Source organism: Epinephelus moara, chromosome 16, assembly GCF_006386435.1.
Source record: "Epinephelus moara isolate mb chromosome 16, YSFRI_EMoa_1.0, whole genome shotgun sequence".
NCBI classification, from domain to species: Eukaryota; Metazoa; Chordata; class Actinopteri; order Perciformes; family Serranidae; genus Epinephelus; species Epinephelus moara.
The window spans coordinates 34,543,551-34,565,659 of NC_065521.1; the positions used below are offsets into that span (position 1 = coordinate 34,543,551).

Genomic DNA, 22,109 nt, shown 5'->3' on the forward strand with positions numbered 1-22,109 from the left:
CAGAGAAATACAAAACCGTACTAATGAACCTTCATTAATATAGGCCTGTATTTTATCTCCAAGGGCACGTCACACACTGAGCGAGCCGCCTGTTAATGACGCTGTCGGCAAAGCAGTAATGATTGTGCTAAGTGGCTAATGGGCATGTAGCTACTTCCATGTTTCAGATGATACGTCATGTCGACAAGTCGACCAATGAAGATGAGTTTACATATCAGCTTGGGTTCATCCTTCACCTTCTCAAAATGATCCCACACTTTGGATTTCCTGCCCGACATGTTATTAACTAGCCTGTGGAATAACCGCAGGTACCAGCCCTGGAAATTAGGGGCCGTACATATGCTTCGTCTTTAACCAGTCTTTAACCTTAGCAAGCATTGTATAGCCTATTTACCTGAAATCCTGAGTGCAGAGCTGTTCGTCTTCCAAGTGCTGTTTTTAAGTGTGTAGGCCTATCGTCCGTGGGACAGATGTAAAGCTCTGGATCAACTTTTCCATATTTATCAGACTGAATATTTACAGAAGAAGTTAAAGATATCTTTCGGCTGTGATTGGTTTGTAACGTGACTCCTGTCTGACTGCTGAACGTGGTCACTTCCTGTGTCTGTCCTTTCAAATTAAATTCCCACATGGTCCAGTCATAACTGTTTTTTTTTTTGTTTGTTTGTTTTTTCTGCGACTAAGCAACCAATGAAATCTTGCCGACTAATGACCTTTTTGGTTGACTAATGTTTGGTCAACTATTATGGGGCAGCCTTGCTCGCCAGCGAAAGTAAAATCTCGTTTGGTGTTTTGTTTTGCTATATTTGAATTTTTTTTTTTGCTGCTGTAGTGTTTTGCCTGCTGCTTATGGTCTGGCACCTCTTTGCCACCTTTTGATAAAACCCCAACTTCACCTGTGCACAGTGGAGGTAAATGGGGGTACAAATTTCCCAAACACAGTAAATAAGAAAGAGGAAATACAGGCAGTGGAGTTTCTGCAGAAAAACACACACTCCTAGTGGGTGGATTACTTTTGTATGAGTCTATACTTTTTTTTCCAGGAAAATCCTGCATAGTTTATCTTTAAACATGTGACATATTCTCCACAGACTTATGGCATTATCATACAGGGACAAGCTTAAGAACCCATCAGTGTGATGAGATGCTTTTATGCTTTTTAGTTTTTACAGAATTAAGTAACTGGTGTTACAGCGATCAAGATGGAGCACAGTTGAGGGGCTGGGGAGGGGTTAAGGCATGTTTTTTCACTTGTGTTGATCACCTGCAGGTCAGGTGGTGCATCTACTGCACACGTGACATGTGCAGCCCCTTGGTGTGTTTGCTAAGTTTGTGGAAACCGTGAGGGATTTTTAAATCAGAATAATGTAGAGCAGATATTAAACTTCTGTGCGTCTGCTCGATTAGTTAAGTGTCTAAATCTAATGATGTCTAAATCTAATGATGCACATATCAGATGTTGGAGCTACAGTGTTGAAACTTTGACGGCTCATGGTTGATGACTTTGCCATACATTTGGGCACCGACACTGGAATCATGGTTTACCGAGCCTTTCATTTGAAACCATAAAACTGCGGAGCCCTTTAGCTCGCCACAGGAGATGGATTAAAATACCGGGGACCTCGGAAAGACGTCAGCGGTGTGTGGTTGTTTGATCCAAAGCTCCCAACGAGTGTTGCTTTAAGTGCGTGTGTGGAGTTTTCCTGCACCGGGTGATAGGAGGGGTTGGAGAGTGACGCTGGCTGCGCCTTGGTGCTGAGCGGAGCGCTCACCTGCAGATGAGAGAGCCGGGGAAACTCGGGGCAGAGCTGCAGCACACTCACAGAGCGCAAGGAGGGACGTAACGAACAGCTGGAGCAAGAAGAGGGGAAATTACACTATTATCGGAGAAGATTTATAAATCTACCCTCTTTGTGGTTCCTCGTCCAGGCAGCCCTGGCTCGCTCGCTCGCCACGATGAGAACTGACTTCGCTCTGGTCCTGACAGCAGCCCTGCTTCTTGACACATTCTGGGTGAGATTGATTTCATTTTTTTTTATTTTTTCAGAACAGCTTGTTCTGTGGAGAGGAGTTGTGAGAGTGCAGCGTCTCAAGGTGCAGTGTTTGAAAGCAGCAGCACAGAAGCTTGGATAAAGTCATGTAGTCGGATGGAGTCCAGTGTCAGTCCAGTGTGCTGCTGCAGCAGCGCAGCGCTGCTCCTTATTTCCCTACAAGTACGCTAATTGGTTCCCTAATGATTTTCAATGTTTCTGACAAAAAATAAAAAAGAAAGTAAGAGTTAACGACCCAGTATTACCCGCTCGCATCCTCGCCAGATTTCCTCTACATCGCTGCGGGTTCATCACAGGGCTGCAATATCCAACACAAGTTTAAATTACAGCACAATTTAATCACCAAGGATGATGCCTCTGTTTTTTCTTTATGAATCCAAATGCTTATTTTAGCAGAACATCCCACTGTAAGGCGTGCATGACTAAAACGCATTCGCCTACAATAAGTTAACCTTTGAAGTTGTAAGATGCTATTCAACCTTTTCTCGCCATTTAATCAATAAAAGCTGAATTAAGTCGGCGCCGGTGGGCTACTCCTAATGGCGCACCAAGTAGCTCTGCTAAATCTCTCCCCCTGTGCTGCTGCTAAAGCCATTACTCTCATGTCATGTAAATTTAGGAAAATGACACACAGATATTTTACCCCCGCGTTATTCCTTCCCAAGAGGAGAGGACCTAATGCGTTATGCCTCCTCTTCATTCAGACTCCAGCCAGCCTTGGCACCAGCGTGTGTTTGTGCGCGCGCACAGTTACTTGTGTAGTGGCTGTAGTGGGTCAGATCCTTCAATTTAACCGACAGTGAGCACTAAATGTTGGGTGCGAAGTTTTTCTGCAGACCGTTAGAGTACTGTGCACACACACACACACACTCATGGACTGCTCAGTTCCTCCTTTAGTTCTCTGGACCTCTCTGCTTGTGTAAAACCCACACTGAGGGTGAATTCTGCTGCATTCATGCAGTTTTCTTTAGCTGTGTGTCTCTCTTAACCCTGAGCACAATACTCTCAAAAATGTCTACATTTCAGCACAGGCTGCTCTCTGTGTGGAGTGAGTTACACACAACATTTTTTATCAGATGGTGTCTGAGTGTGGGTATTTAATCAGCAGCATGCCTACCCAGGAGCATCTAGTTGATAAACTTGTTGAATATATTTCTGCTAACTGCTGTACAATATGCCGCCGCTCTCCAAGGCTCAGGGCCAAGGAGACGCGAGAAATCAATGGAATCCATGTTTATCGATGTCTTACATTGTATTCTCTTCCTTCCAGAGGAATAATGGGGAGCATGCTTCAAAAGGTCCCTGCCAACCTGGCTTCTCACAAAGCTTCTACTCTGTGCTGATTTCGAGGGATGTACTGCAAGGCCAGGGCATATGTAAAGGTAAGCCCTTTAATTGGCGAGTCACATTTTTTATGTTTTGTCAGGAAGATTTACAAGTGAGTAGAAGAGCTCTTTCTCTGCATGGCAAGGCCGGTGAAAGGACATGTGTGTAGTGACGTGTTTTTGTTCAATGCCAGGCGCTGTGTTTTTCAGATTATGAAAATAGCATTTATGCACCTGGATGGAGGTAAAAGATTAAATTCTGTAAACTGATGCATGTGTTTGAAGCAAAGGATGACACATGCAGCCGTGTAAAGTTGGTTCATTGCTTGTAATGTGACGATGCAGTGGCTGAGTGCTTCTGACAAACACCACACAAACATGTTTTGAAATTTTAAATGTAAAAATGCACATGGATATGACACATGCTATTTGTTTCACTCCTAATGCTTGCATATTACATGCTAGAATTTGTTTTTGTCTGCTGACATTGTTCGACCTCTTCAACATTATTATTATCATCACTACCGTCATCACTATAATCTTATGTACTGTCACCTTCACAGTGCGGCGTCTTAGCCGGTTGTATGTGTGTTGCTCCAATTACACAGTGAGCCAACCAAGTTTGAGGGCCCGATAGTGCAGGAAATGGAATCGACATCCTGTGTCTAATCTGGCACTGCTCCTGCCAATGTGGGCTAATTGCAATTCTCTATTGATCCCAATGGTTTTTTCTCATAGCTCAGCTAAGCTGTATTGTTTTGCTGTGGGCGCACAATAGCTCTTTTGTGGGTCGACTGTGTCTTCGGCAGCTGCACAATATATATTTCTCACTCTCCTTAGCAGTGAGGGACCTGGCGGGGATACAGCTGTCTAGACTCTCTTTCTTGAGTGTGCACATAGACACACACACACAGGCGCGTTAGATTAAGGATATACAGTACAATAGGGTCCTGTATATTATTTTTTGGTTGTTTTCTCTCTTGTGTCTATATTTGTGTTTGCCCTTTGCTGGAGTGATATAAGTCTGCAGGAAGGTATCAGCTTGATTTTAGTGTTTCATTAACTCCAGTATATTGTAGCCCGGCTGGAAGTGGGATTGGATATGGGACATTGTCGCTGATAGTGAGCTCGCTCTCTGGTGTGGTAGTGATGTCTTCAGCCCAGCAGGGGGTGTCAATACAATCACAAACAATCACAGAATGAGCCATCACTGCTGCACAGGAGCCGTGTGTTTCAGAGAGCATTATTTATCTGGTTTGGTCTCAGAGAGATGAAATTGTCTCTCTACGTGTGTCTCCATTCAGACATAAACTAATCTTTAGAGGTCTAATAGGGTTGTTTTTAGTATTTGGAATTCAATTTGTCACTAACAAAAGATGTTTTAGTGTGATCTTACTGCACACTTAATTTTTTTTTTTTGCTTTTCATTAAGCCACACAAAAGTCAGCTTCAAACATTGCTGTGTTATCAGACCAAATAAACCAAGAAAGTCTCCACTCAGAAAACACCCAGACTTGCAATTAATTTGCAGCATTCCCTTGAATCACATTTACAGCATATGCTTTAATTTGACATGTAGCTTTTGTTTTCTGTGTTGTTTGAACGGATCTTGCTAAAGTGACGTGCTCCTCTCTGCCGTGACACACTCACAGCTGCAATGTCATCTTCATGTGCGTCTGAGAGCACAGCTGCAGTGGCCAGACACACACACACACACACACACACACACACACACACACTCACACACACACACACACTGCACACACACACACATCCTATGTGATTTACAGGGCTCAGGCAGTTGATTTATAGTTCTTAAGGGTGTCACTGGAGGGAGGCAGGAAGCTACTCTGGAAAGGCTTTAATAATAACATTGTTTAACCCAAAACCGTCAGATGGGGGCAGGAGTAATGACACCCACTCCCGCACACACCCTTTCATGCACACACACATACACACACACACAAACATACTGTATATATATTCATGTTAGCCACCCGGGGAATAATGGGAAGGACAGAACTAGGACCTTGGCCATGATGGGGAGGATGTGTGGGTCTAGACAGGAGGTCGGCAGGGAGGAGGAGGGTGTTACATTTCACATTTTATCATTTTGAGTCAGTACCAAATTGCATAAAATGTAGAAGACTGCTGTAGTTATTGAAACAAACACGGCAAATGTGATGAGAGATCCGAAGCTGAGGACAAAACAAAGGCCAAATCTTAGTAAGATGATACTTTAAAAAATGCAAACTGTATGAAATGGATTTAGGCTTTGTTAAAGAAGAACTAATTTTCCCATAATTTCTTCAGCATCTCAGTTTGCTCGTCATTTTCAGGCTCCTCATGAGCAATTTTCAGCTTCCCATGACTTTGTTTTTGACTAATCTTCCTTTAATGAGCAGCGGTGCTCCTTTAGATCACTTCCTAAACATTCTGGGTGTTCGGGCCCACTGAGGGTTTTCATTGATAAACACAGTGTTTCCAATAAACATTTATAAGTATAAATTCTCCACACTGCATTGTTCCTGCTGAGTGGATTGATTCGCTCTCTATTCAGCTGGAAAACCCCTGCCAGTTGCCAAAGTTAATGGCTGAGACGCACATAAAAACAGGGCACTGCTTAGCTTGTGCTGGTGAGACTATAAGGTCAGATTGCAAACTGGACATTTAATGGTTATTTTAAGATTTGATTTGCATATCGTACAGTGCAGTGTTGACAAATTTGGGTCAGATGGTGTTTTTATTTACACTTTAGCAGCAAATGGATTTGTGTCGTTATATGAACAGAAGAGAAACAGCAGGGGTTGAAGAGGTGAGATAATGGATTTAAGAGGTGAGAAGTCTCATTTATCTTGTGTGTGTGTGTATATGTGGGTGTGTGTACACGTACATGTACTTTATGTGTGACGCATTCAGTGCTGAGGGCGCCTGCTGCGTTTTATGCCTGGTTTTCATTAAAGCTATGACTGTCTTTACCACTCACACTCTGCATACCATTAGAGGTAGAGCTCCGCCAGGCCTGCTTAGTGTTACACAATGACTGATACACACACACACACACACACACACACACACACACACACACACACACACACACAGGCATACTGAGAAAAAGTTTCTTCTGCTGATAATCTGCATAACAAAGTTAGTTTTTGCAGTCAGAGTTCATTACTGTGGTCTGAAAAGCACAATCGGTCGTTAAAATAATGTGGAGTTTTGATTCAACAATAGATGCTGTCACGATGTTTGGGGTGTTTTGTATCCCACAGACGAGAGGGGAGGACTTGGGCCGTGGCCAGACTCGCTCAGATAAACAGAGCCAGCTAACGTAACCTCATCCCATGTGTCCCTTCATCCCTCTGCTGATTCTGTTCCTGGTAATGAAAGCCAGGGATGGTGGTTTCAGCTCAGTGAGCCCACTCTGCTGACCTTGGACTTTGTTTGGGTTACTGGTGGTTTTGGGCAGCCCTCACTTTCTGTATATGCGACTGTGGTTGTGTTTGTCTGAGTGTGTGTGAGTGTGTGTGAGAGAGAGAGAGCCAGAGAGAGCGAGGTAAAGGGGATTGAAAGACAGATTTGGTCAATTCTGATGCGTACTTGTGCTTCTTTTGGACATGCCGGTACCTGAGCCGTAACAATGCTGACGTCCTCAGTGCAGCGTCTCAGAGGGAATTGGAGATTTTCTCTGCAGTCATCACTTTGTTTTTAGAAACTCCACTGATGCTTGGCTCCATTTTGAAAATTAGATCCCCTCCAGTAACTCATCAGCCAGAATGAATGGCCTGAATGTCTGTATTAAGGTGACCATATCTGTCCTTAACCCTGCGGGCTAGCCTTGGGATTGCTATTGTACTCGTAAATACATTTTCTGATGCACTGTAAGCACTTGCGCTGTCTCTCTCACCCTTGCATGTACACAGTCTCTCACACTCTTACACACACACACACACACACACACACACACACACACTCAGTGTCTATTGCAGTGTCTTCATATGCTGCCATTCAGGAGAGATTCACCTCACAGCTGATAGTATTTAAATCTATGCCTCACCTCTCTGACCCAGATCCCTTCCCTCTCCCTTCAGTGCCACCTTGTTTCTATCATATTCAGAGTATTCTGGCTGTTGCCCAATAGAGGGATAACCAGAGCCCAGTAGAAATGGATGAGAGAGAGCTTTGCATTCTGAATAAAACAAATTGTTCAGAGCTGTAATTTTTCTCCAGGACAATATTTCCAAAAATCTCTTCCAGCGGGTACCCAGAAGGCCCCGGGTGATGAGTCTCACACGCCTTGGTTGGTGAAGCTTTCCTGCGAGGCTTTAGGTGATTTTTCAAAATCCAATAGCCGGGCTGTTACTTTGCTGTAGGCTTTGTGTTCTGAACATCATTTTGCAACTTGGAACGCAGAATTTGAAATAGAGTAAGTATCAAATTTAATACACATCGGGGGAAAAAATGACACTAACAGGATCCTCTTAGATGTTAATAACACACCAAGAAGAAGAGTTAAATTACCGTCCTCCCTCTGCCCAAAATCAGAGCTGACACACACTTGTCAGCAGCTCAGAGTGCTGGTGATGTGATGCGGGGACAGAAGTCCGCTTGGAAGGAGTGACTCATAGGAGGCTGAATAAAAGATGCCATTTCTTTTCACACGCTCCATAGGGATGGACAATACATCAATTTTCTCTTTCCCTTTACCCTCAAACAGAATTAGATTGTTTTGATTTGCTGTTTACCTTTTGCCCCAAATCTCATGATACACAGCCTGCAGTGTTATCTGGGTCGATAGCAGACAGGCGTCCTCATGGAGATTAGACATTGTTGGAATACAGCCTCCTTTGTTTCTTTCTGTTTCTGCCTAAATCACTCTCATTGTTCCCACTCATTATTAGTTTTGGATCTCTGTGTCTTACTTTATTCTAATCTTTAGCGAAGTCCCTATCTCGCTTTGATTCTTTCTTCTCGCTGCTGTGAATCATTCATGTTTTGTCTCCGCAGCCCTTTCCCATATAACCATCTAATCTCCTGTTATAATGCAAAATAACAACACAAATCCGTATTCTCTCTCTGCCATCTGTTTGAACTATTACATGGTTTATGGTTAATTTTTGCGAGGATATTCAGTCACGGAGACAGGCGCAGACACATCCGCTTTCCGTGGTTATTAATTACGGAGACTCACGAGGCTGACATTTGTTGGATGTCTTGTGAAACGGCGAAGACGCTGCAGACATACCGAGGTGCTGGTTTATGATCTTCAGGCCAAAGGCTAATCTGACCTGAGGGAGCTGTTACAAAAAGCCAGTTGACACATATTTACTTAACGTGTAACCTTAGGCCTGATGTATGTGTCCAATAGTTTTTTAAGAATTGTGTGTGGACTTTCCAGAGAGGCTCATATAGATGATTTAGCCACATGGTGGAGCGTTTCTTCCCCAGTTAAGGTCTAGACATGAGTGGTTTATGGGATAAGCAAGGGGGGGCAGGCGTTACACCTGCAGGAGTTCCTTTTGATTAATATTGTTAGGCTTGGGAGCCCACGCTGTGAAACAGTTATGTGCTTTTGTGTGCTCGGTGTATGCGTTTTGTGGTTGAATGCACTGTGTGCACTCAGGTAGCTGTCGTCCGGCGCTCTGTGCATAGCGGGTATTCGCCAGGTTTTTCCAAGCTGGTCATTAGAAAGGCAAGCAGGAGAGAATGAGGAAAGAAAGAAAGCAGGTGGAGGCCATTATTTTTTAATGAGATTTTTGACATCTTCTCCCTTTGTTTTGAGAGGAGGGACAAAGGAGACAGGGAGGGAGGGAGGGAGGGAGGGAGGAGAGTGGATGAACAAATGTGGGAGACTTCCTGCAGATTGAGTTACTCTGCGGTGTGTGTGTGAACTCTGTATCCTTGTCATCTGCTCGGTACATTAAGAGACCTCCTGCCTTGGTATGATGGGCCTTCTGGGGTCCTACAGGACCAAGGTTATGGCCCTCCTGAAGACATTAAACCCGTTTAAATACTTTGCTTGGACTCTAGCTCTTTAATGCACAGATGGTCTGCACGGGCTGTGGAGGGCTGTGAGATGACAAGGGGACACTACCAGCGCTCTCACACACATACACACATGCACATTTTGTCTGAGGTTAGGAGGGTTTTTTTGTAGGTGGTGTCAGATTAAGACTCCACAGCGGCTCTTGTAAGGTGTCCCTGCTGTCTTTGGTAAAATAGTTTGTCACGAGCAGCAAGAGCAATGCAAGGCGCTCCCAGGGCTGTTCTTTTGCCGGGATGTGGTGGACAGGGATTACACCAGCAGGATAACGATAAGCCTACAAGGCTGTTTTCTCTTTGCTCGAGAGTCACACTGACCATGTCCTTCAGCGAGGCTACTGTCAGAGGGAGGGTGAAATAGAGGGTGGAGTGGAGGGTGATAGACTCTTCCCTCTCAACAGGGTAGAAGAGGAAGTATAAGATAAGGCTCTGTAGCCTGAAGCAGCAAGTACATTATCATATATGGTGCTGCTCACTGTTAGTGCACGTTCATGCAAACACACACACAAACACAAAAACCCATTATAGCACTCTGAAACAAATGGGATCTAGATTTCCCCTCCCAGGCCGCCCACTACTCCAGTACAGCTCTGGCCTGAGCCCAAACGCTGTGGTGTCCTCATCCTGCCCACTCACTCCTCCACTGCCTCTGTTAGTCTATGGCAGCATTTTAATTACAGCCTAATTGATTGCGTTAGGAATGAAGCCACGGTGAAGGCAACCAATAAAGTGATGATTCAGCTATCACGGTTCCATCACTTCTTATTTTGTCAGTGTGCCGTGATAAAGACAGGCAGTGGCAGTGGAAGAGACACGGGTGACATAATTTTGCAGTTGAAGGTCCTTTTGTCTTGATATTTCAACTTTCAATTTCTGTTACTGTTAAAGCACTGAGCAGATAAAAAATGCATGAGCCCAGTTTGGATGATTTTTCCTCCGAAACCCTTAACTACAGTTTCTTGTAACAAAACATAATTAAAGAGAAGCAAAGTTAAAGCTCATTTACAGCCATTGTTATGAAAACTCCTCATTGCAGTGATATAAAAAAGGAATATGAAAAGTGGTTCAGCGTTCTCACCTCTAACCCAGCCCTCAATTATCTCTCCTCCCTGCCTAGTTTCCCCAAACCGAGACCAGATCGTTATTGTTAATTAAAGAGACTTCTGTCCATTCCTCACACTTTTCTAATCAACCGGCAGACGTGTATGATCTCTCTGAGAATGTGGGCAGGACAAATCCAAGAGCATTACAGCCTCATATGCTATTCCTTTTGCTTGAAGATCCCTCGTCTTTGTTAAGGAGAGGATGAAACGAAGGATGGAAGCCCTCAGAAGACATGGCTGTCTGGTAATCACTAATTGTGTCCTGAACTCCCTGTGAATGTTCCCCATTAAGTTCTTAAGTTCAGCACACAGCCGAATCATCGCCTCCGAACAAGGAAGCCATGCAGGAACACGGGGAACAGAGGGAGAAAAGGATAAAGGAGTTGAGGGTCGACAAACAGTGCCAGTAATGTTAATTAATCAGAAGACAATGAGCAGTCCCATGGTGTCTGGCCCACGATATTCAACAGGCTAAAGGCTAATATGGGCTAAAAAGGCACCTCCAGAGGAACTCTGGTCTTTGGAAAAAGTGTCTGATGATTTTTGTCAAGATAGATGATGGCTTTCTTCAAGACATACTTTATTGATTTCCCCAAAAAGAGGGGAGGGAGTCTTTATAACTCCTGCCGTCTGAGGCAGAGTTAGCTGGCTAGTTGGGCAGTCCTTTGATTTGCTGTTTGAATGTTGATTCGTTACTCAAGGACATTTTTGGCAAAGTTGGTTGTGGGGGCATTTAAGTGACCTTTAAAATAAAAGCTTTTTTGATTGACTAGACCTCGTTGATTGAGAGCTGCAGTTAACACTAGTTGTCATATAAAATATGTCCAGCTTCAAGAGGCCGACAGCAAGGACTACAGTGTGCGATGGTTGTGATGGAGGGATAGATTCACAAAGGGATGTTAAGACGACGTGTATGTTCAAATACATAACAGCACCAATCAGGGTGGCCTTACAGAGATAATATAAACAAAGGAACGTTAGCCTTGATCTGGCTAACAATAGTTCATGTCATCTTAAAGATATGTCAGTAACCAACTATCCACACGGTCAGGGTAGTCAGTGCTGCTTTCACAGATTCCCTGTTCACATCTTTTAACCATCTTCAAATTTGGTTTTCTTTCAACATAGTGGAGCCGAGCACATAGCATATCTGAGTATATCAGGAGTCGTTAACTGAGGTTCTGATGGAAACCAAGCTTGCTCGGCTGTTATTGGAAAAGGGGCAGGACTTAGGAAGGGTCCCTTGACAAATTGATTGATGATAAAATGTCACAAAATGGTGGCCAGTTACAATTACGTGTTTTTTGGATCTCAAGTTGATGCCTTCAAATAAACCAAACCTACCATGTTAATATAAAACATTAAAGAGCATCAAATCGTCACATTTTATAAGTTTGAACCAGAGAATATTTTGCTTGATATTTGACTCAAAAGATTAATAAATTATTAAAATTGTCGTCCCTTTTTTAGCAATCGACTAATTATGAATTGACTGGTTGTTTCAACACTATATGTTATATTACAAGTCCTTAGATTGCTTGGTGCAGCTTATCCATCGCTGTGTTGATACGACAGTTGTGTTGTAGCAGTGGAGAAATGTTCAGAAGATCAGAACACATTGTTCTCTGATCTTTGATCTCTGATGTATAGTTCAACTCTAATCTATCATTCAGTTCTCAAAAATGCTAGATTTGATGTGAATAATTGAATGACCTCTATGTGTGTGTTGGAGCATGAATCCATGTGGGCATCCATAGATTTTCATGTCTTTCTTTATTGTATTGTAATGCATGCTGTTCCATCCCCAAAACTAAATGCACAAGGGAAGTAGCACGAAAAGGCTACAGATTCTTAAACAGAATTTATGGGGTTGTTGAATCTGCGTTGCTGTGACTAAAGTAAAGACTGATGTTGTATTTAACTGTAGATATCAGAATTTTTGAAACAGGGTTGTAGTAGTGCTGTCACTTCTAAACTAAAACACATGTCATTTTCTAGAATCACTGTTGCTGTTTGTATGGTCTCATTTATTTGTTTCGCTGGCTAATTATCTGTGAAGTTAAGTGTCAGCATGACATCACAGTGTAGATGGTGCGCCCAAATTCTTTCTTTTTTTTAATTCATGGGAGGCAGCAGGGGATGTTCAAAAGAAATCACATATTTTAAGTGTGAAACTCATGTCATAGACACTTCATCGTAGCTGTGGCAAGGATTGTCATGGAGTGTAATAAGTTGCACATTCTCAATTACTCAGTTAACGCTGATGCACTTTTGAAGTGACGATGACTATATATGGTTACAATGCAGTCCACAATGCTGTATTGAGTCTGTTTTGGATTTCTGCTGCAGTGGTCACCGCAGTGTAGACTTTCCAGATATAGTGCTGTGCTATGAAAATTCCAAACTTGATCAGTGGGAAACCGTTTAAGCAGTGATTTTTGCATTCAACAATAAGGTTTTACTTTACCTTAACACTTGATTTCTCAAAGAACCAAAGGAGTCAGAGATGTTCAGAATGTTCATAACCAACTGTAACATATTATAGGGGTGTGCCATATTATAATGTTAAGGATAACACTGGTGAAATTTCTAATATGATAAAAAAAAATTCACATTTTGCTAATGGCAGTATTTAGTCATTGTCCTGCGTTCATGTAAATTCAAAATGGAGCAAAACTCCCAAGCAAGTCTTTCATCTGGAGGTAGTTTAGTTTCAGAAGGGCACATGTGCAACAAACAACTATCCTTTTGCAAAATATGCCACAAAATGGCTGATGCTAAAGGTAGCAGTACCATGAATCTGTTCCACCACTTCAAACATCACCCAGTGCAGAACACCACAGTCAGGCCAGTCTCCACCTTGAAAAAGACGGTCAAACCAGCCCCCATGTTGTTTTGTGTGGGTTCATTATGATAAGATCTGTGTAGTATCTTAGCTGTCCCTAGGACTGCACTCTTTTGGACAGAGACCTCAGATGTTGTACCTTGAATCTGCTGGAGTCACTCCCAGTTTGTAGGACTACCACTGGCACCACTGTTGCCTTTCCACCCCACATCTCTTCTTGGTCTTCTTTCAGCCCTTGGTATTTTTTGAGCTCGTCTTCCTTCTTCCTGATGTTGCTGTCCCTCAGGTTTTCTATATCTATCACCACTGCATTCTTCTATTGTTTGTCTAGCAACACGATGTCCGGTTGGTTAGCCATCACTAGTTTGTCATTCTGGAACTGGAAGTCCCACAGGATCTGACCAAGGTTCAAATCCCGTTCAGAGCAAGTAACACATATCCGGTCTGGACCCTTAGGCAAGGTTCATAATGCTGCTAGCCTACCTCAGGGCGAGGGAAACTGCAAAAACAAGAGTCATAGAGTCATACTGGCTTGGACGTCGCCCCGGTCAACAAGGTCCATGTCAGGTGTTGGGAACATGTAGAGGATATGGGATATCTATATCTATATATCTATATCTGTATAGTTGATATAAAAAAACTACTGAAAAAAAGAGTAAAAATTTGAATATCAGTCAAACTTAATAATCAAACATCTTTTCTAAAGACCAGTCTGACTTCAGAGTGACAGTACGTCCCCTCAGAGAGTCACTCAGACAATAGCAGGACATTCTGATGTGGTGATGTGTAATCACACTAGTATGATCATATGGATCAAAGGGTTAAATTAAACAGTTATTTAATTTTATAGAAAATATGAAGATATACATCGTATATTGCTGCATAGGCTAAAAAACAATAGTATTTATCAGCCATATCAACCAGCCCTAAACTATTGTTCATCCCAACATCAAGGCTTCATACTTATTCCATAATACAGTCAGTGACTACTGTGAAGAACTTTAATTATACTTTGGCTGATATTCTATAGAGCTCTGAGTGAGGAGCTGAATGCTAAAGATTGGTATGTGACACTGCAGCATTGCTCTGTCTGCGAGGCTAAAAAGGCCTTGTAATACTATTGGTCAAACTCCATGATTAAATGTAGGCTAGAGAGCCAGCCGTTTCAAGCCTCGGGACCAACACGCTTTTAAAAGCACACTGGCCAGAATTCCTTTCTTCTCTCCTCTCCCTATCTGTCTATTGTCTTTTTCAGCACATCAGAGGAAGAGGCAAAGAGCGAGGGTAATAAAAGGCCCCGCTTTCCTCCTCTGGGCCTGGGAGAATGTAGAGAAACAGATAAGTTGTCGAGCTCTGAATCTGAGAATGATCAAAAACAAAGTGAATCCTGTGGCCGCCGAGGGAACAAGCTCCTGTGAGGGGAGCGGGGTAAAGAAGGGAAGGGGAGAGAGGGAGGAGGAGGAGGAGAAGGGCTGTAGGAGCAGCCACACTCAGAAGAGAAAACAGTGTTTGCTCATCTCTGGGGTAGAAGGGGATGAGAAGCTGCAGACAGGTTGGCAAGCAGGGCTACTTTCTGTGCTCTAAGCTAGAGCTTGGATAGACAGAAAGATGGGTTCAGTCTATGCCTTTCAATGGTTTATGAAGTATGTAGCAGAGTGTTGGTGGTCTTGCATGATGATGGGCGGACTGTTGGCCTCAGTGCACAGTGGAGATAATGAGCGTTTTATTGCCCCCCTATGAACTGGGCTTTAGGAAAGGTTAGTCACACGCAATCAAATGTTGCACGTGCGTAGGCTTTTATACATGCACGCACATATATTGTGGACTGTCCCTAGAGGCGTGAGGAAAAACCCTGGTCAGGAGGGGGTGATTGATTATCCTAAACACAGAAATGAAAGGATTACAAAGCGACGGTGTAATCCAGCTGTCAATCACACCTCATTAGCAAACATAGGTTTCAGGACCAGTGAAAGGTAGAGAGGGAGAAGAGCGGCAGGGGGTGGATAAACGGGAAAAGGCGAGGGATAGAGATGGTTGGAGTGGTAGGGGAGAGAAGCTAAGTAAGGGAGGAATGACGAGGATATAAGAGAGTGGGAGGAAGAGGAAACTAAAGAAAGAAGGGGAGGAGGAGTAGAGGTAAGAGCCTCGCTATTCTGCTCAGGGGGCTCTGCGGAGAGTTTTTATTAAGCTTTCATCTGCCTTTCCTCTCCTCCTTTACCTCCCTCTGCTTCCCCACCCCGGCAGCACTAACAAAAGCAGATGCAGGGAGCGCTAGCCATGTCAGTCACGTCTCAAACCCACAGTTCTGCTTGTAATTCCCCGATTAATTAAGAACAGTGATTTGTTAATTTAATTGTAGGTGTTGGGTCGTTTTTTTTTCATCCCCCCCCTCTTGCTTTCTTCTGCCGCTTGCTCCCTCTCATCCTCTTGGCAGACTAATTTGCCCTGCAGCTTTGAGGAGGGGAAATGAAAGGTATAGCAGAGGAAGCCTTCAGATGGTTTATTAAGAATTGATTTGCCACGGTGGCACAGAGACAGACCGAAGGGAGATACACGCTGACGTGCCTCCCAGGCAGACACCCCCGGGCTGTGGGGGAGAAAGAAAGCAAGAGTGGGAGACAGAGAGGGGGCATGGGAGCATAAAGAGATTATTGTAATTATTGTATTGGGTGTCTTCACGGGGTACATTTCAGAGCCACTGTTGACCGACCAAGACCACCTAACGAAATCCGGATTCACTGAACTCTCAGCAGTTTTAATTCTTCAGCTTGTGGCCAATTTCTTCCACATGATGAAGTAGCTGGCAGTCTATTTGCGGTGGTAAATGAACAGGCGCTGTGTAAAAAAAAAAGTCGGCACACCCCGTTGTGAAATATTTGATTTCTGTTGTTTATAAATGCATATGCTTTAGATGGCAGTTGCAGGGCTAATCTGGACAAAATGACAAGCCTTGCACAGCAGCCAGCTAATATTTCCCTGTCGCATCAGAACAAAGTTCTTTTAATGAATTTACATTAGCATAGTCTGCCTGTTCCAAAAGACAGGCCCGGCCACCTTTCCCACTGTGAGTTGGCTACCGTGCTGTCACATCGTCTTGCCCATGAGCAGACGCGCACTGGACAGCATGGGAGGCAAGAGATAGATGACAGATCAGAGGCATTAGAGCTTCAAAGCTTCGGAGAGAACAGAGAAACAGAATCCCCCCCAGCCAGGAGAAATAGCTAAGGAGGCAGTGCATCTTATCTTTAGCGGCTCATCTCCCCACGTCTCCACAGAAGCTGCTGCCCCTTCATTTACAGCTGGTCAGACACCAGAGCCATGAAAGCTTATTGACTCTCCAGTCAGGTTTTTTCATCCCTGCGTGTTTCTTATGTCAGGTGAGGTTGTTGTTTCTATTTCTAATCTTCATGAGTTGATTGGCCACTGCTGCGTTCCATTTCCTCTCATCACAGAAGCGTGGCATTTCTCATTATCCCTTCACTTAATTTATGCACAAGTTATTCATAGTTTGGTAAATTACAAAGTTTAGCGACAACAATTTGACAGTTCCTGTTGTGTTTTAACAAAATGGGTTTTGGATTAGGGATGTGTCCTTTGTTTCCTTCTTTATGCATCACAGTGTGGGCGTATGTCTGTTTGCGTGCAAACAGGCGCAGGTGCACATGTGTGCAAAATCGCAGGCGCCGGCTGCTGAAGATTGAAATTGAGGAAGTTTGTTTTCTCTTCCACCAAATGAGATGAACAGAGGAAAATGGAAATAGAAAAGCGGAGTAAAGACACTCAATGGGACGCTGATAAAAGACTTGGCCTCATCATGCTACAGCACCTCACAACAACAACATTGTCGGTATCTATGATGAAAAGGATTTACAGAACAGAGGAGGGGTGTAATGACAATATCTTAGCTATGTGACAGGCAACATGCATGAGCTTGAATTAGCTGCCAGTCAGAGAGGCTTTATATAGCTTCACACATCCTTGTTACAGATGACCACCTTATTAAGTATGTAGCAATGTAAACATATACACACACTCTTATCAGCCACAGTAAAAGCACAGTTGGCATTTCCTTTAAATCAAGACCATCATTGAGTTGACAGGGCTGGTAAAGATGTGAGCTGCTCAAATGAAAAGACTTTTCAGTAGCGTCTTGCTGCCTGATGCTTGCTGTGACTATAAAGTACTTGTGGTTGACATGCTGCAGCATAATGACTCTGTTAAGTAAATAAGCATTTTAGTGGTTTGGTTTCTACCCGGCAACTGGCAACAATTCGGTCCAGAAGTTTGAATAGCTGTGGTCTTCTACCTTAACTGCAATCTCGTCTCTGGCCAGAAAAGCCCTAGAGGAGTGCTTGTCTTCTCAGAGGAGGGTGTGTGGAAATGCTGAGTCGGATGTGATACTCACTGGACAGAGAAAATAGAGACAAATGATACTGCATTGAAGGGCACGACTCTGTTCTATTATAGTTTAGAAGGTAGAATATTCTTCATAGATGCTTGCTCCGTCTTATAGAGTAGAGGTGGAAAGATCTTTCATCCATTTGATCCACATTTCCACTCAGGCAGAGGAGAGGCTGAGGCGCTCTAAATGGAACTGTGCCATAGAGGAAAAGCCATTTTTCTTTGAAGCACACACACATTTGCATACACATGATTGCTGCAGTGTGCATTGCAGCACCACTTTACCATGTAGAGATCTATGGAGCGAGACGTTGCGCGGAAAACAATCCACAAAGTTAAATATGATGTCACATCGAATTCATCACATCGAATATTTTCAGCGTTGTTTGTCTCATGTCAGTAGACTGCTTGCAAGTTTCGCCAGGCATGATCTTGCTTGCGTGTGTGCGGCTTTTGTATGTCAGCATAGAAGTGATTTGTCCTGCAGATGCAGACTAATGAATGAGGCATCCTGCTCGTGGGCTGATATTAGCCTGGGTAGCAGTTCCTTTGATGTGATTAGCTCCATGCACTCTCTTGACAAATTGGGCTGTCCTTACCTCACAGCTGAAACACTAATCTATGCCAAAAAACAAAGAAACTCCCTCCGCTTAACAGAACATGTAGCTCTATATATGTGTGTGTGTGTGTGTGTGTGTGTGTGTGTGTGTGTGTGTGTGAGATGAATGGATAGAATTAAGTTAATAGTTAAAACAAGAGTCCACAGCCACACTAGTGGCTCTCTGGGGCTGGACTTAGGTACAGTGGTACTTTCAAGGGATAGTCCCAACGATCAGTTTCTCTGATGTTTAATTAGAGGTTCAACTCTGACTAGTCGACTCGTCTAAGAGTAAGAAAACACTCAGAAAACAGTCAAACTGTGCATGTTTGTGTTAAAGACAGAGAGAAAGAGCGAAAACTATGGATGATCAGAGCCAGTGGTCTCGTATCTCGACCCAAACTCCTCCATTTTCCTCTAATAACGAGGTTAACTGACGAGTTTTTCTGGTGCCGACTAGGGAGGGTAGCAAGGTTTTATCGACTAGTCGACATGCTCTTGCTGTCTTTGTTCTCAATGCTAACACAAAAATGCCACCATGTTCGCAATGACAGTGGTAACATTTGTTATCATGTTTACGCTGTACAGCTGAGACTGATGGAAATGTCAGTAGTTTTTAAACATAAACCAGAGTATGCTGGATCAAAGTGAAGGCCTCACCACAGTTTGGTAATTGATCCTGAAGGGACCATGAATGTCAAAGTTCCTGGTCATCCATCAAATATTTGTCGAGACATTTTCACCCCAAAACTCTTGAGATTATGAGAATTTCATGCCAATCATTCCAGTAGTTGTTTTGGCAGTCTGTTATTGCCATCCATGGAGCCATGCCTGTAAAGTGCAGCTAAAAGTTGTAAGAGTGGGAAATAATCTTACTCACTATCATGTACTAACACACTTAGTATGCTACACACTGATATATTTGTAGTTCTCCTACCTGAAGACAGAGATTCAAGTTATCAGTCGAAGAAACCAAAAAAAACAAAAACAAAGTTTTTTTTGTCAGTTAGTGTCCAGTGCAGGCTACTTCTGGGAATGTTTCAATCGTTAGATTTAGCTGCAGAGTCCTCACTTTCACACTACTCTCTGGTACAGGCAGCAGCAGACACAGAGGCAGCTGATGGGAGGAGAGGCTTTGCCCGTCAGGCTCCGAGATAGCTATATCTTTTGCGTAGAAGTGCTGAATTCACAGCTCATAGAAACTTAATACGATTGCGTAAATGTCACACTGAATGTCCCGCTGAACACCACTCAAACTTTGTACGGAAAAAAAGGAACAAAAAGTTGAATATTTCTGTTGAATAGCCAAAACTCAGTCGATTGGGGCGGCTGTGGCTCAGGAGGTAGAGCACAGATTGGCGATATGATATCCGGCTCTTTCAATCTGCATGTCGAAGTTGCTGAACCCCAAATTGCTCCTGATGGCTGTTCCATCAGTGTCTGAATGTCCAAGAAACAGCAGGTGGCACCTTGTAGGGTAGCCTCGGCCACCAGTGTGTGAATGTGACTTGTAGTGTAAAAGCGCTTGGAGTAGTTGGAAGACCAGATAGATGCTGTACTAGTGCAAGTCCATTTACCATAGTTCTGAGTCGGGTAAAACTCTATATATTGATCTAGAAAGTGAAGCAGCCAGGCCAATGAGCAAAACTTTCAGGAGGGGTTTCGATTAATTTTAAGTGAGCATCGACTCCCCACCTTGCTGTTTTCTCACCAGCATGTTGGGCGTGTGTCCAGTCAACTGCAGGAAGTGTTTATGTTGATGTTTCTGTGAAGGGGGAGCACTCGTCCGTCATCTGTAGCTTGGATAAAGTCTGACCTTATTGTCTACAGAGTAATTTTGGTCTACACGTCGACAGCACCCCTAAATGTCTGAGCCTTGTCAGGCCACAATGAGCAAAACAAAATTTGTTAACTGTCTGTGTGAGAGGCTATTAGCAACTGCCTAGCTGACAAAAGTAAGGAACTGGATGGCAATTAGCATTATTGATGGATTGGATCAATGAGTGATTGTCCTCGGTTCCCTATCAGTTTTTGCCAGCATCTTTTTTCACGACCTGGATGTACAGAGGGTTTAGACTCCACCCAGTAACAGAGTTGGCCTCTTTCACCGTCTGATTCAGCCAGTGTGAACACGGCCTCTTTAACTGATATTGTGACTGTTGTTAGTCCAGTCCTTGTTGAATCCAAACACTTGGATCACCTTCATATTCTCTCCTCTGTTCTGTTGGAAATCCACCATCAGGTCTTGATGCGAACATGCACAAGCTTGCTTTCTTTCCTAACCACTGAATGTTTGGACAAAGAGCACCACAGCGCTCAGGAAATTCAGAGCAGACTCCTAGCAAATAATTTTCTTCTTCATCTGTTTGCAGTCAGATTTATCTTGGAAATGAACACATAAAACATCTCACTCCATCCCTCTAGCAGCTTTAGGGAGATTTTTCTAAATATTTAACTTTAATTTAGATACCAGTGCACAGAGGTAATTGTATTGGAGGACTTGCTCTGAAACTTTTTGAATAATGGAAGTCCATCAGTTCAGCCACTTAAGATAGCGTTTAATGAATTAAGCAGGCCCTGGATGGGTGACCTGAGGTGGAAGACAAAGAGGTTGTATATATTACACCTATCTGATGGGACGTCTCCACATTAAGCATAAAGTATTCTCATGTCATCATCAGGGGAAAAGGGATTTGCTTATCTTAGACTTGGAGGAATGGGCTCCTTTTCTCTTTGTCGCCTATTACTGGGCCACAGACGGAACTTGCCCTGGAATTAAAACGTGCGTCTGAATCTTCATGAAAGCAGTGAGACATGTTTGGGCCTTGACATTATGATATTCTCGATTGTTGCTGCAGAGATGAATAAGTGCTCATACGCACACCAGGATCAACATCACACCCATCTCCCTATTTGCTACGTCCCCTTTAGTCTGCCCCAGCCCCACCCTCCTCAGCCTGTACACCCCCCCCCACCTCAGTCCTTTACTGTGGCAAGTGGAGACTCTTATCATTGATTTTCTCTTTTCTCTCCTCTGTTCACTCACTGCAGCGCCTCCCAACTTATCTGGCTCCGGCAGAACAATGCTGCAGTAGGAGGGCACTCAAGGACAGATTAGATTGTTTGGGGATTCTCATTCCTCATTTTTTCATACTTCTTGGTCTATGTGTTTCTATTCTGTAGCACATTCCCACCCCTGTGATATTGTTTATCCGCATCTTTCACTTGCAATTGCAACGACTTCTGCTCGTCTTCTGCTTTCTGGGCTGAAGAATAATCTGTGCCTGCCTGCCTCGCTGTCGTGTATTTTCCTTGTGTGACTGTGTGCATTAGTTAAAACTGTAGTTAAGGTTAACATGTGTGTCAGCCTGTTTGTGTGTTTTGTTTTTGTTTCTCCACAGTGCTGAGTGTTTGTGGTGGTAGCGCCTCCTCTGTCTGAGCCATGGTAATTACTGTGCTTCACTGCCTCTGTAGAAGTCAATGAAGCTGAACTCATTGTCTCTCTCTACATGGAAGTCAACAATTGTGTGAATTCCCTAGCGACAACACAGCCACTGCTAAACCAGCTTCCTGCATTTTTTATCACTCTCAATGTGTCTCAGTTTGTCCTTTGTCTCTCTTTTTCGCTCTCTCTGCTTCTGTGTGTGTGTGTGTGTGTGTGTGTGTGTGTGTGTGCGCGCGCGTGTGTGTGCATGTGGTTGTTGTTTCCACATCCCATTGACTTCTAGCAGGGGTAATTGAGCT

At 43.5% G+C, this 22,109-nt stretch overlaps 1 protein-coding gene across 1 annotated transcript in view; it reads left to right on the forward strand.

Annotated features, from left to right (window-relative positions):
* The first annotated feature begins 1,818 nt into the window (after nucleotides 1–1,818).
* LOC126403253 (cadherin-4-like) overlaps nucleotides 1,819–22,109 on the forward strand; it is a 329,744-nt gene continuing 309,453 nt past the window's right edge. Inside the window, exons 1-2 of the mRNA XM_050065819.1 lie at nucleotides 1,819–2,013; nucleotides 3,322–3,433. Of these exons, the coding sequence (XP_049921776.1) occupies nucleotides 1,957–2,013; nucleotides 3,322–3,433 (169 nt within the window). The 5' untranslated portion in view covers nucleotides 1,819–1,956. The remainder of the gene's footprint in view (nucleotides 2,014–3,321; nucleotides 3,434–22,109) is intronic.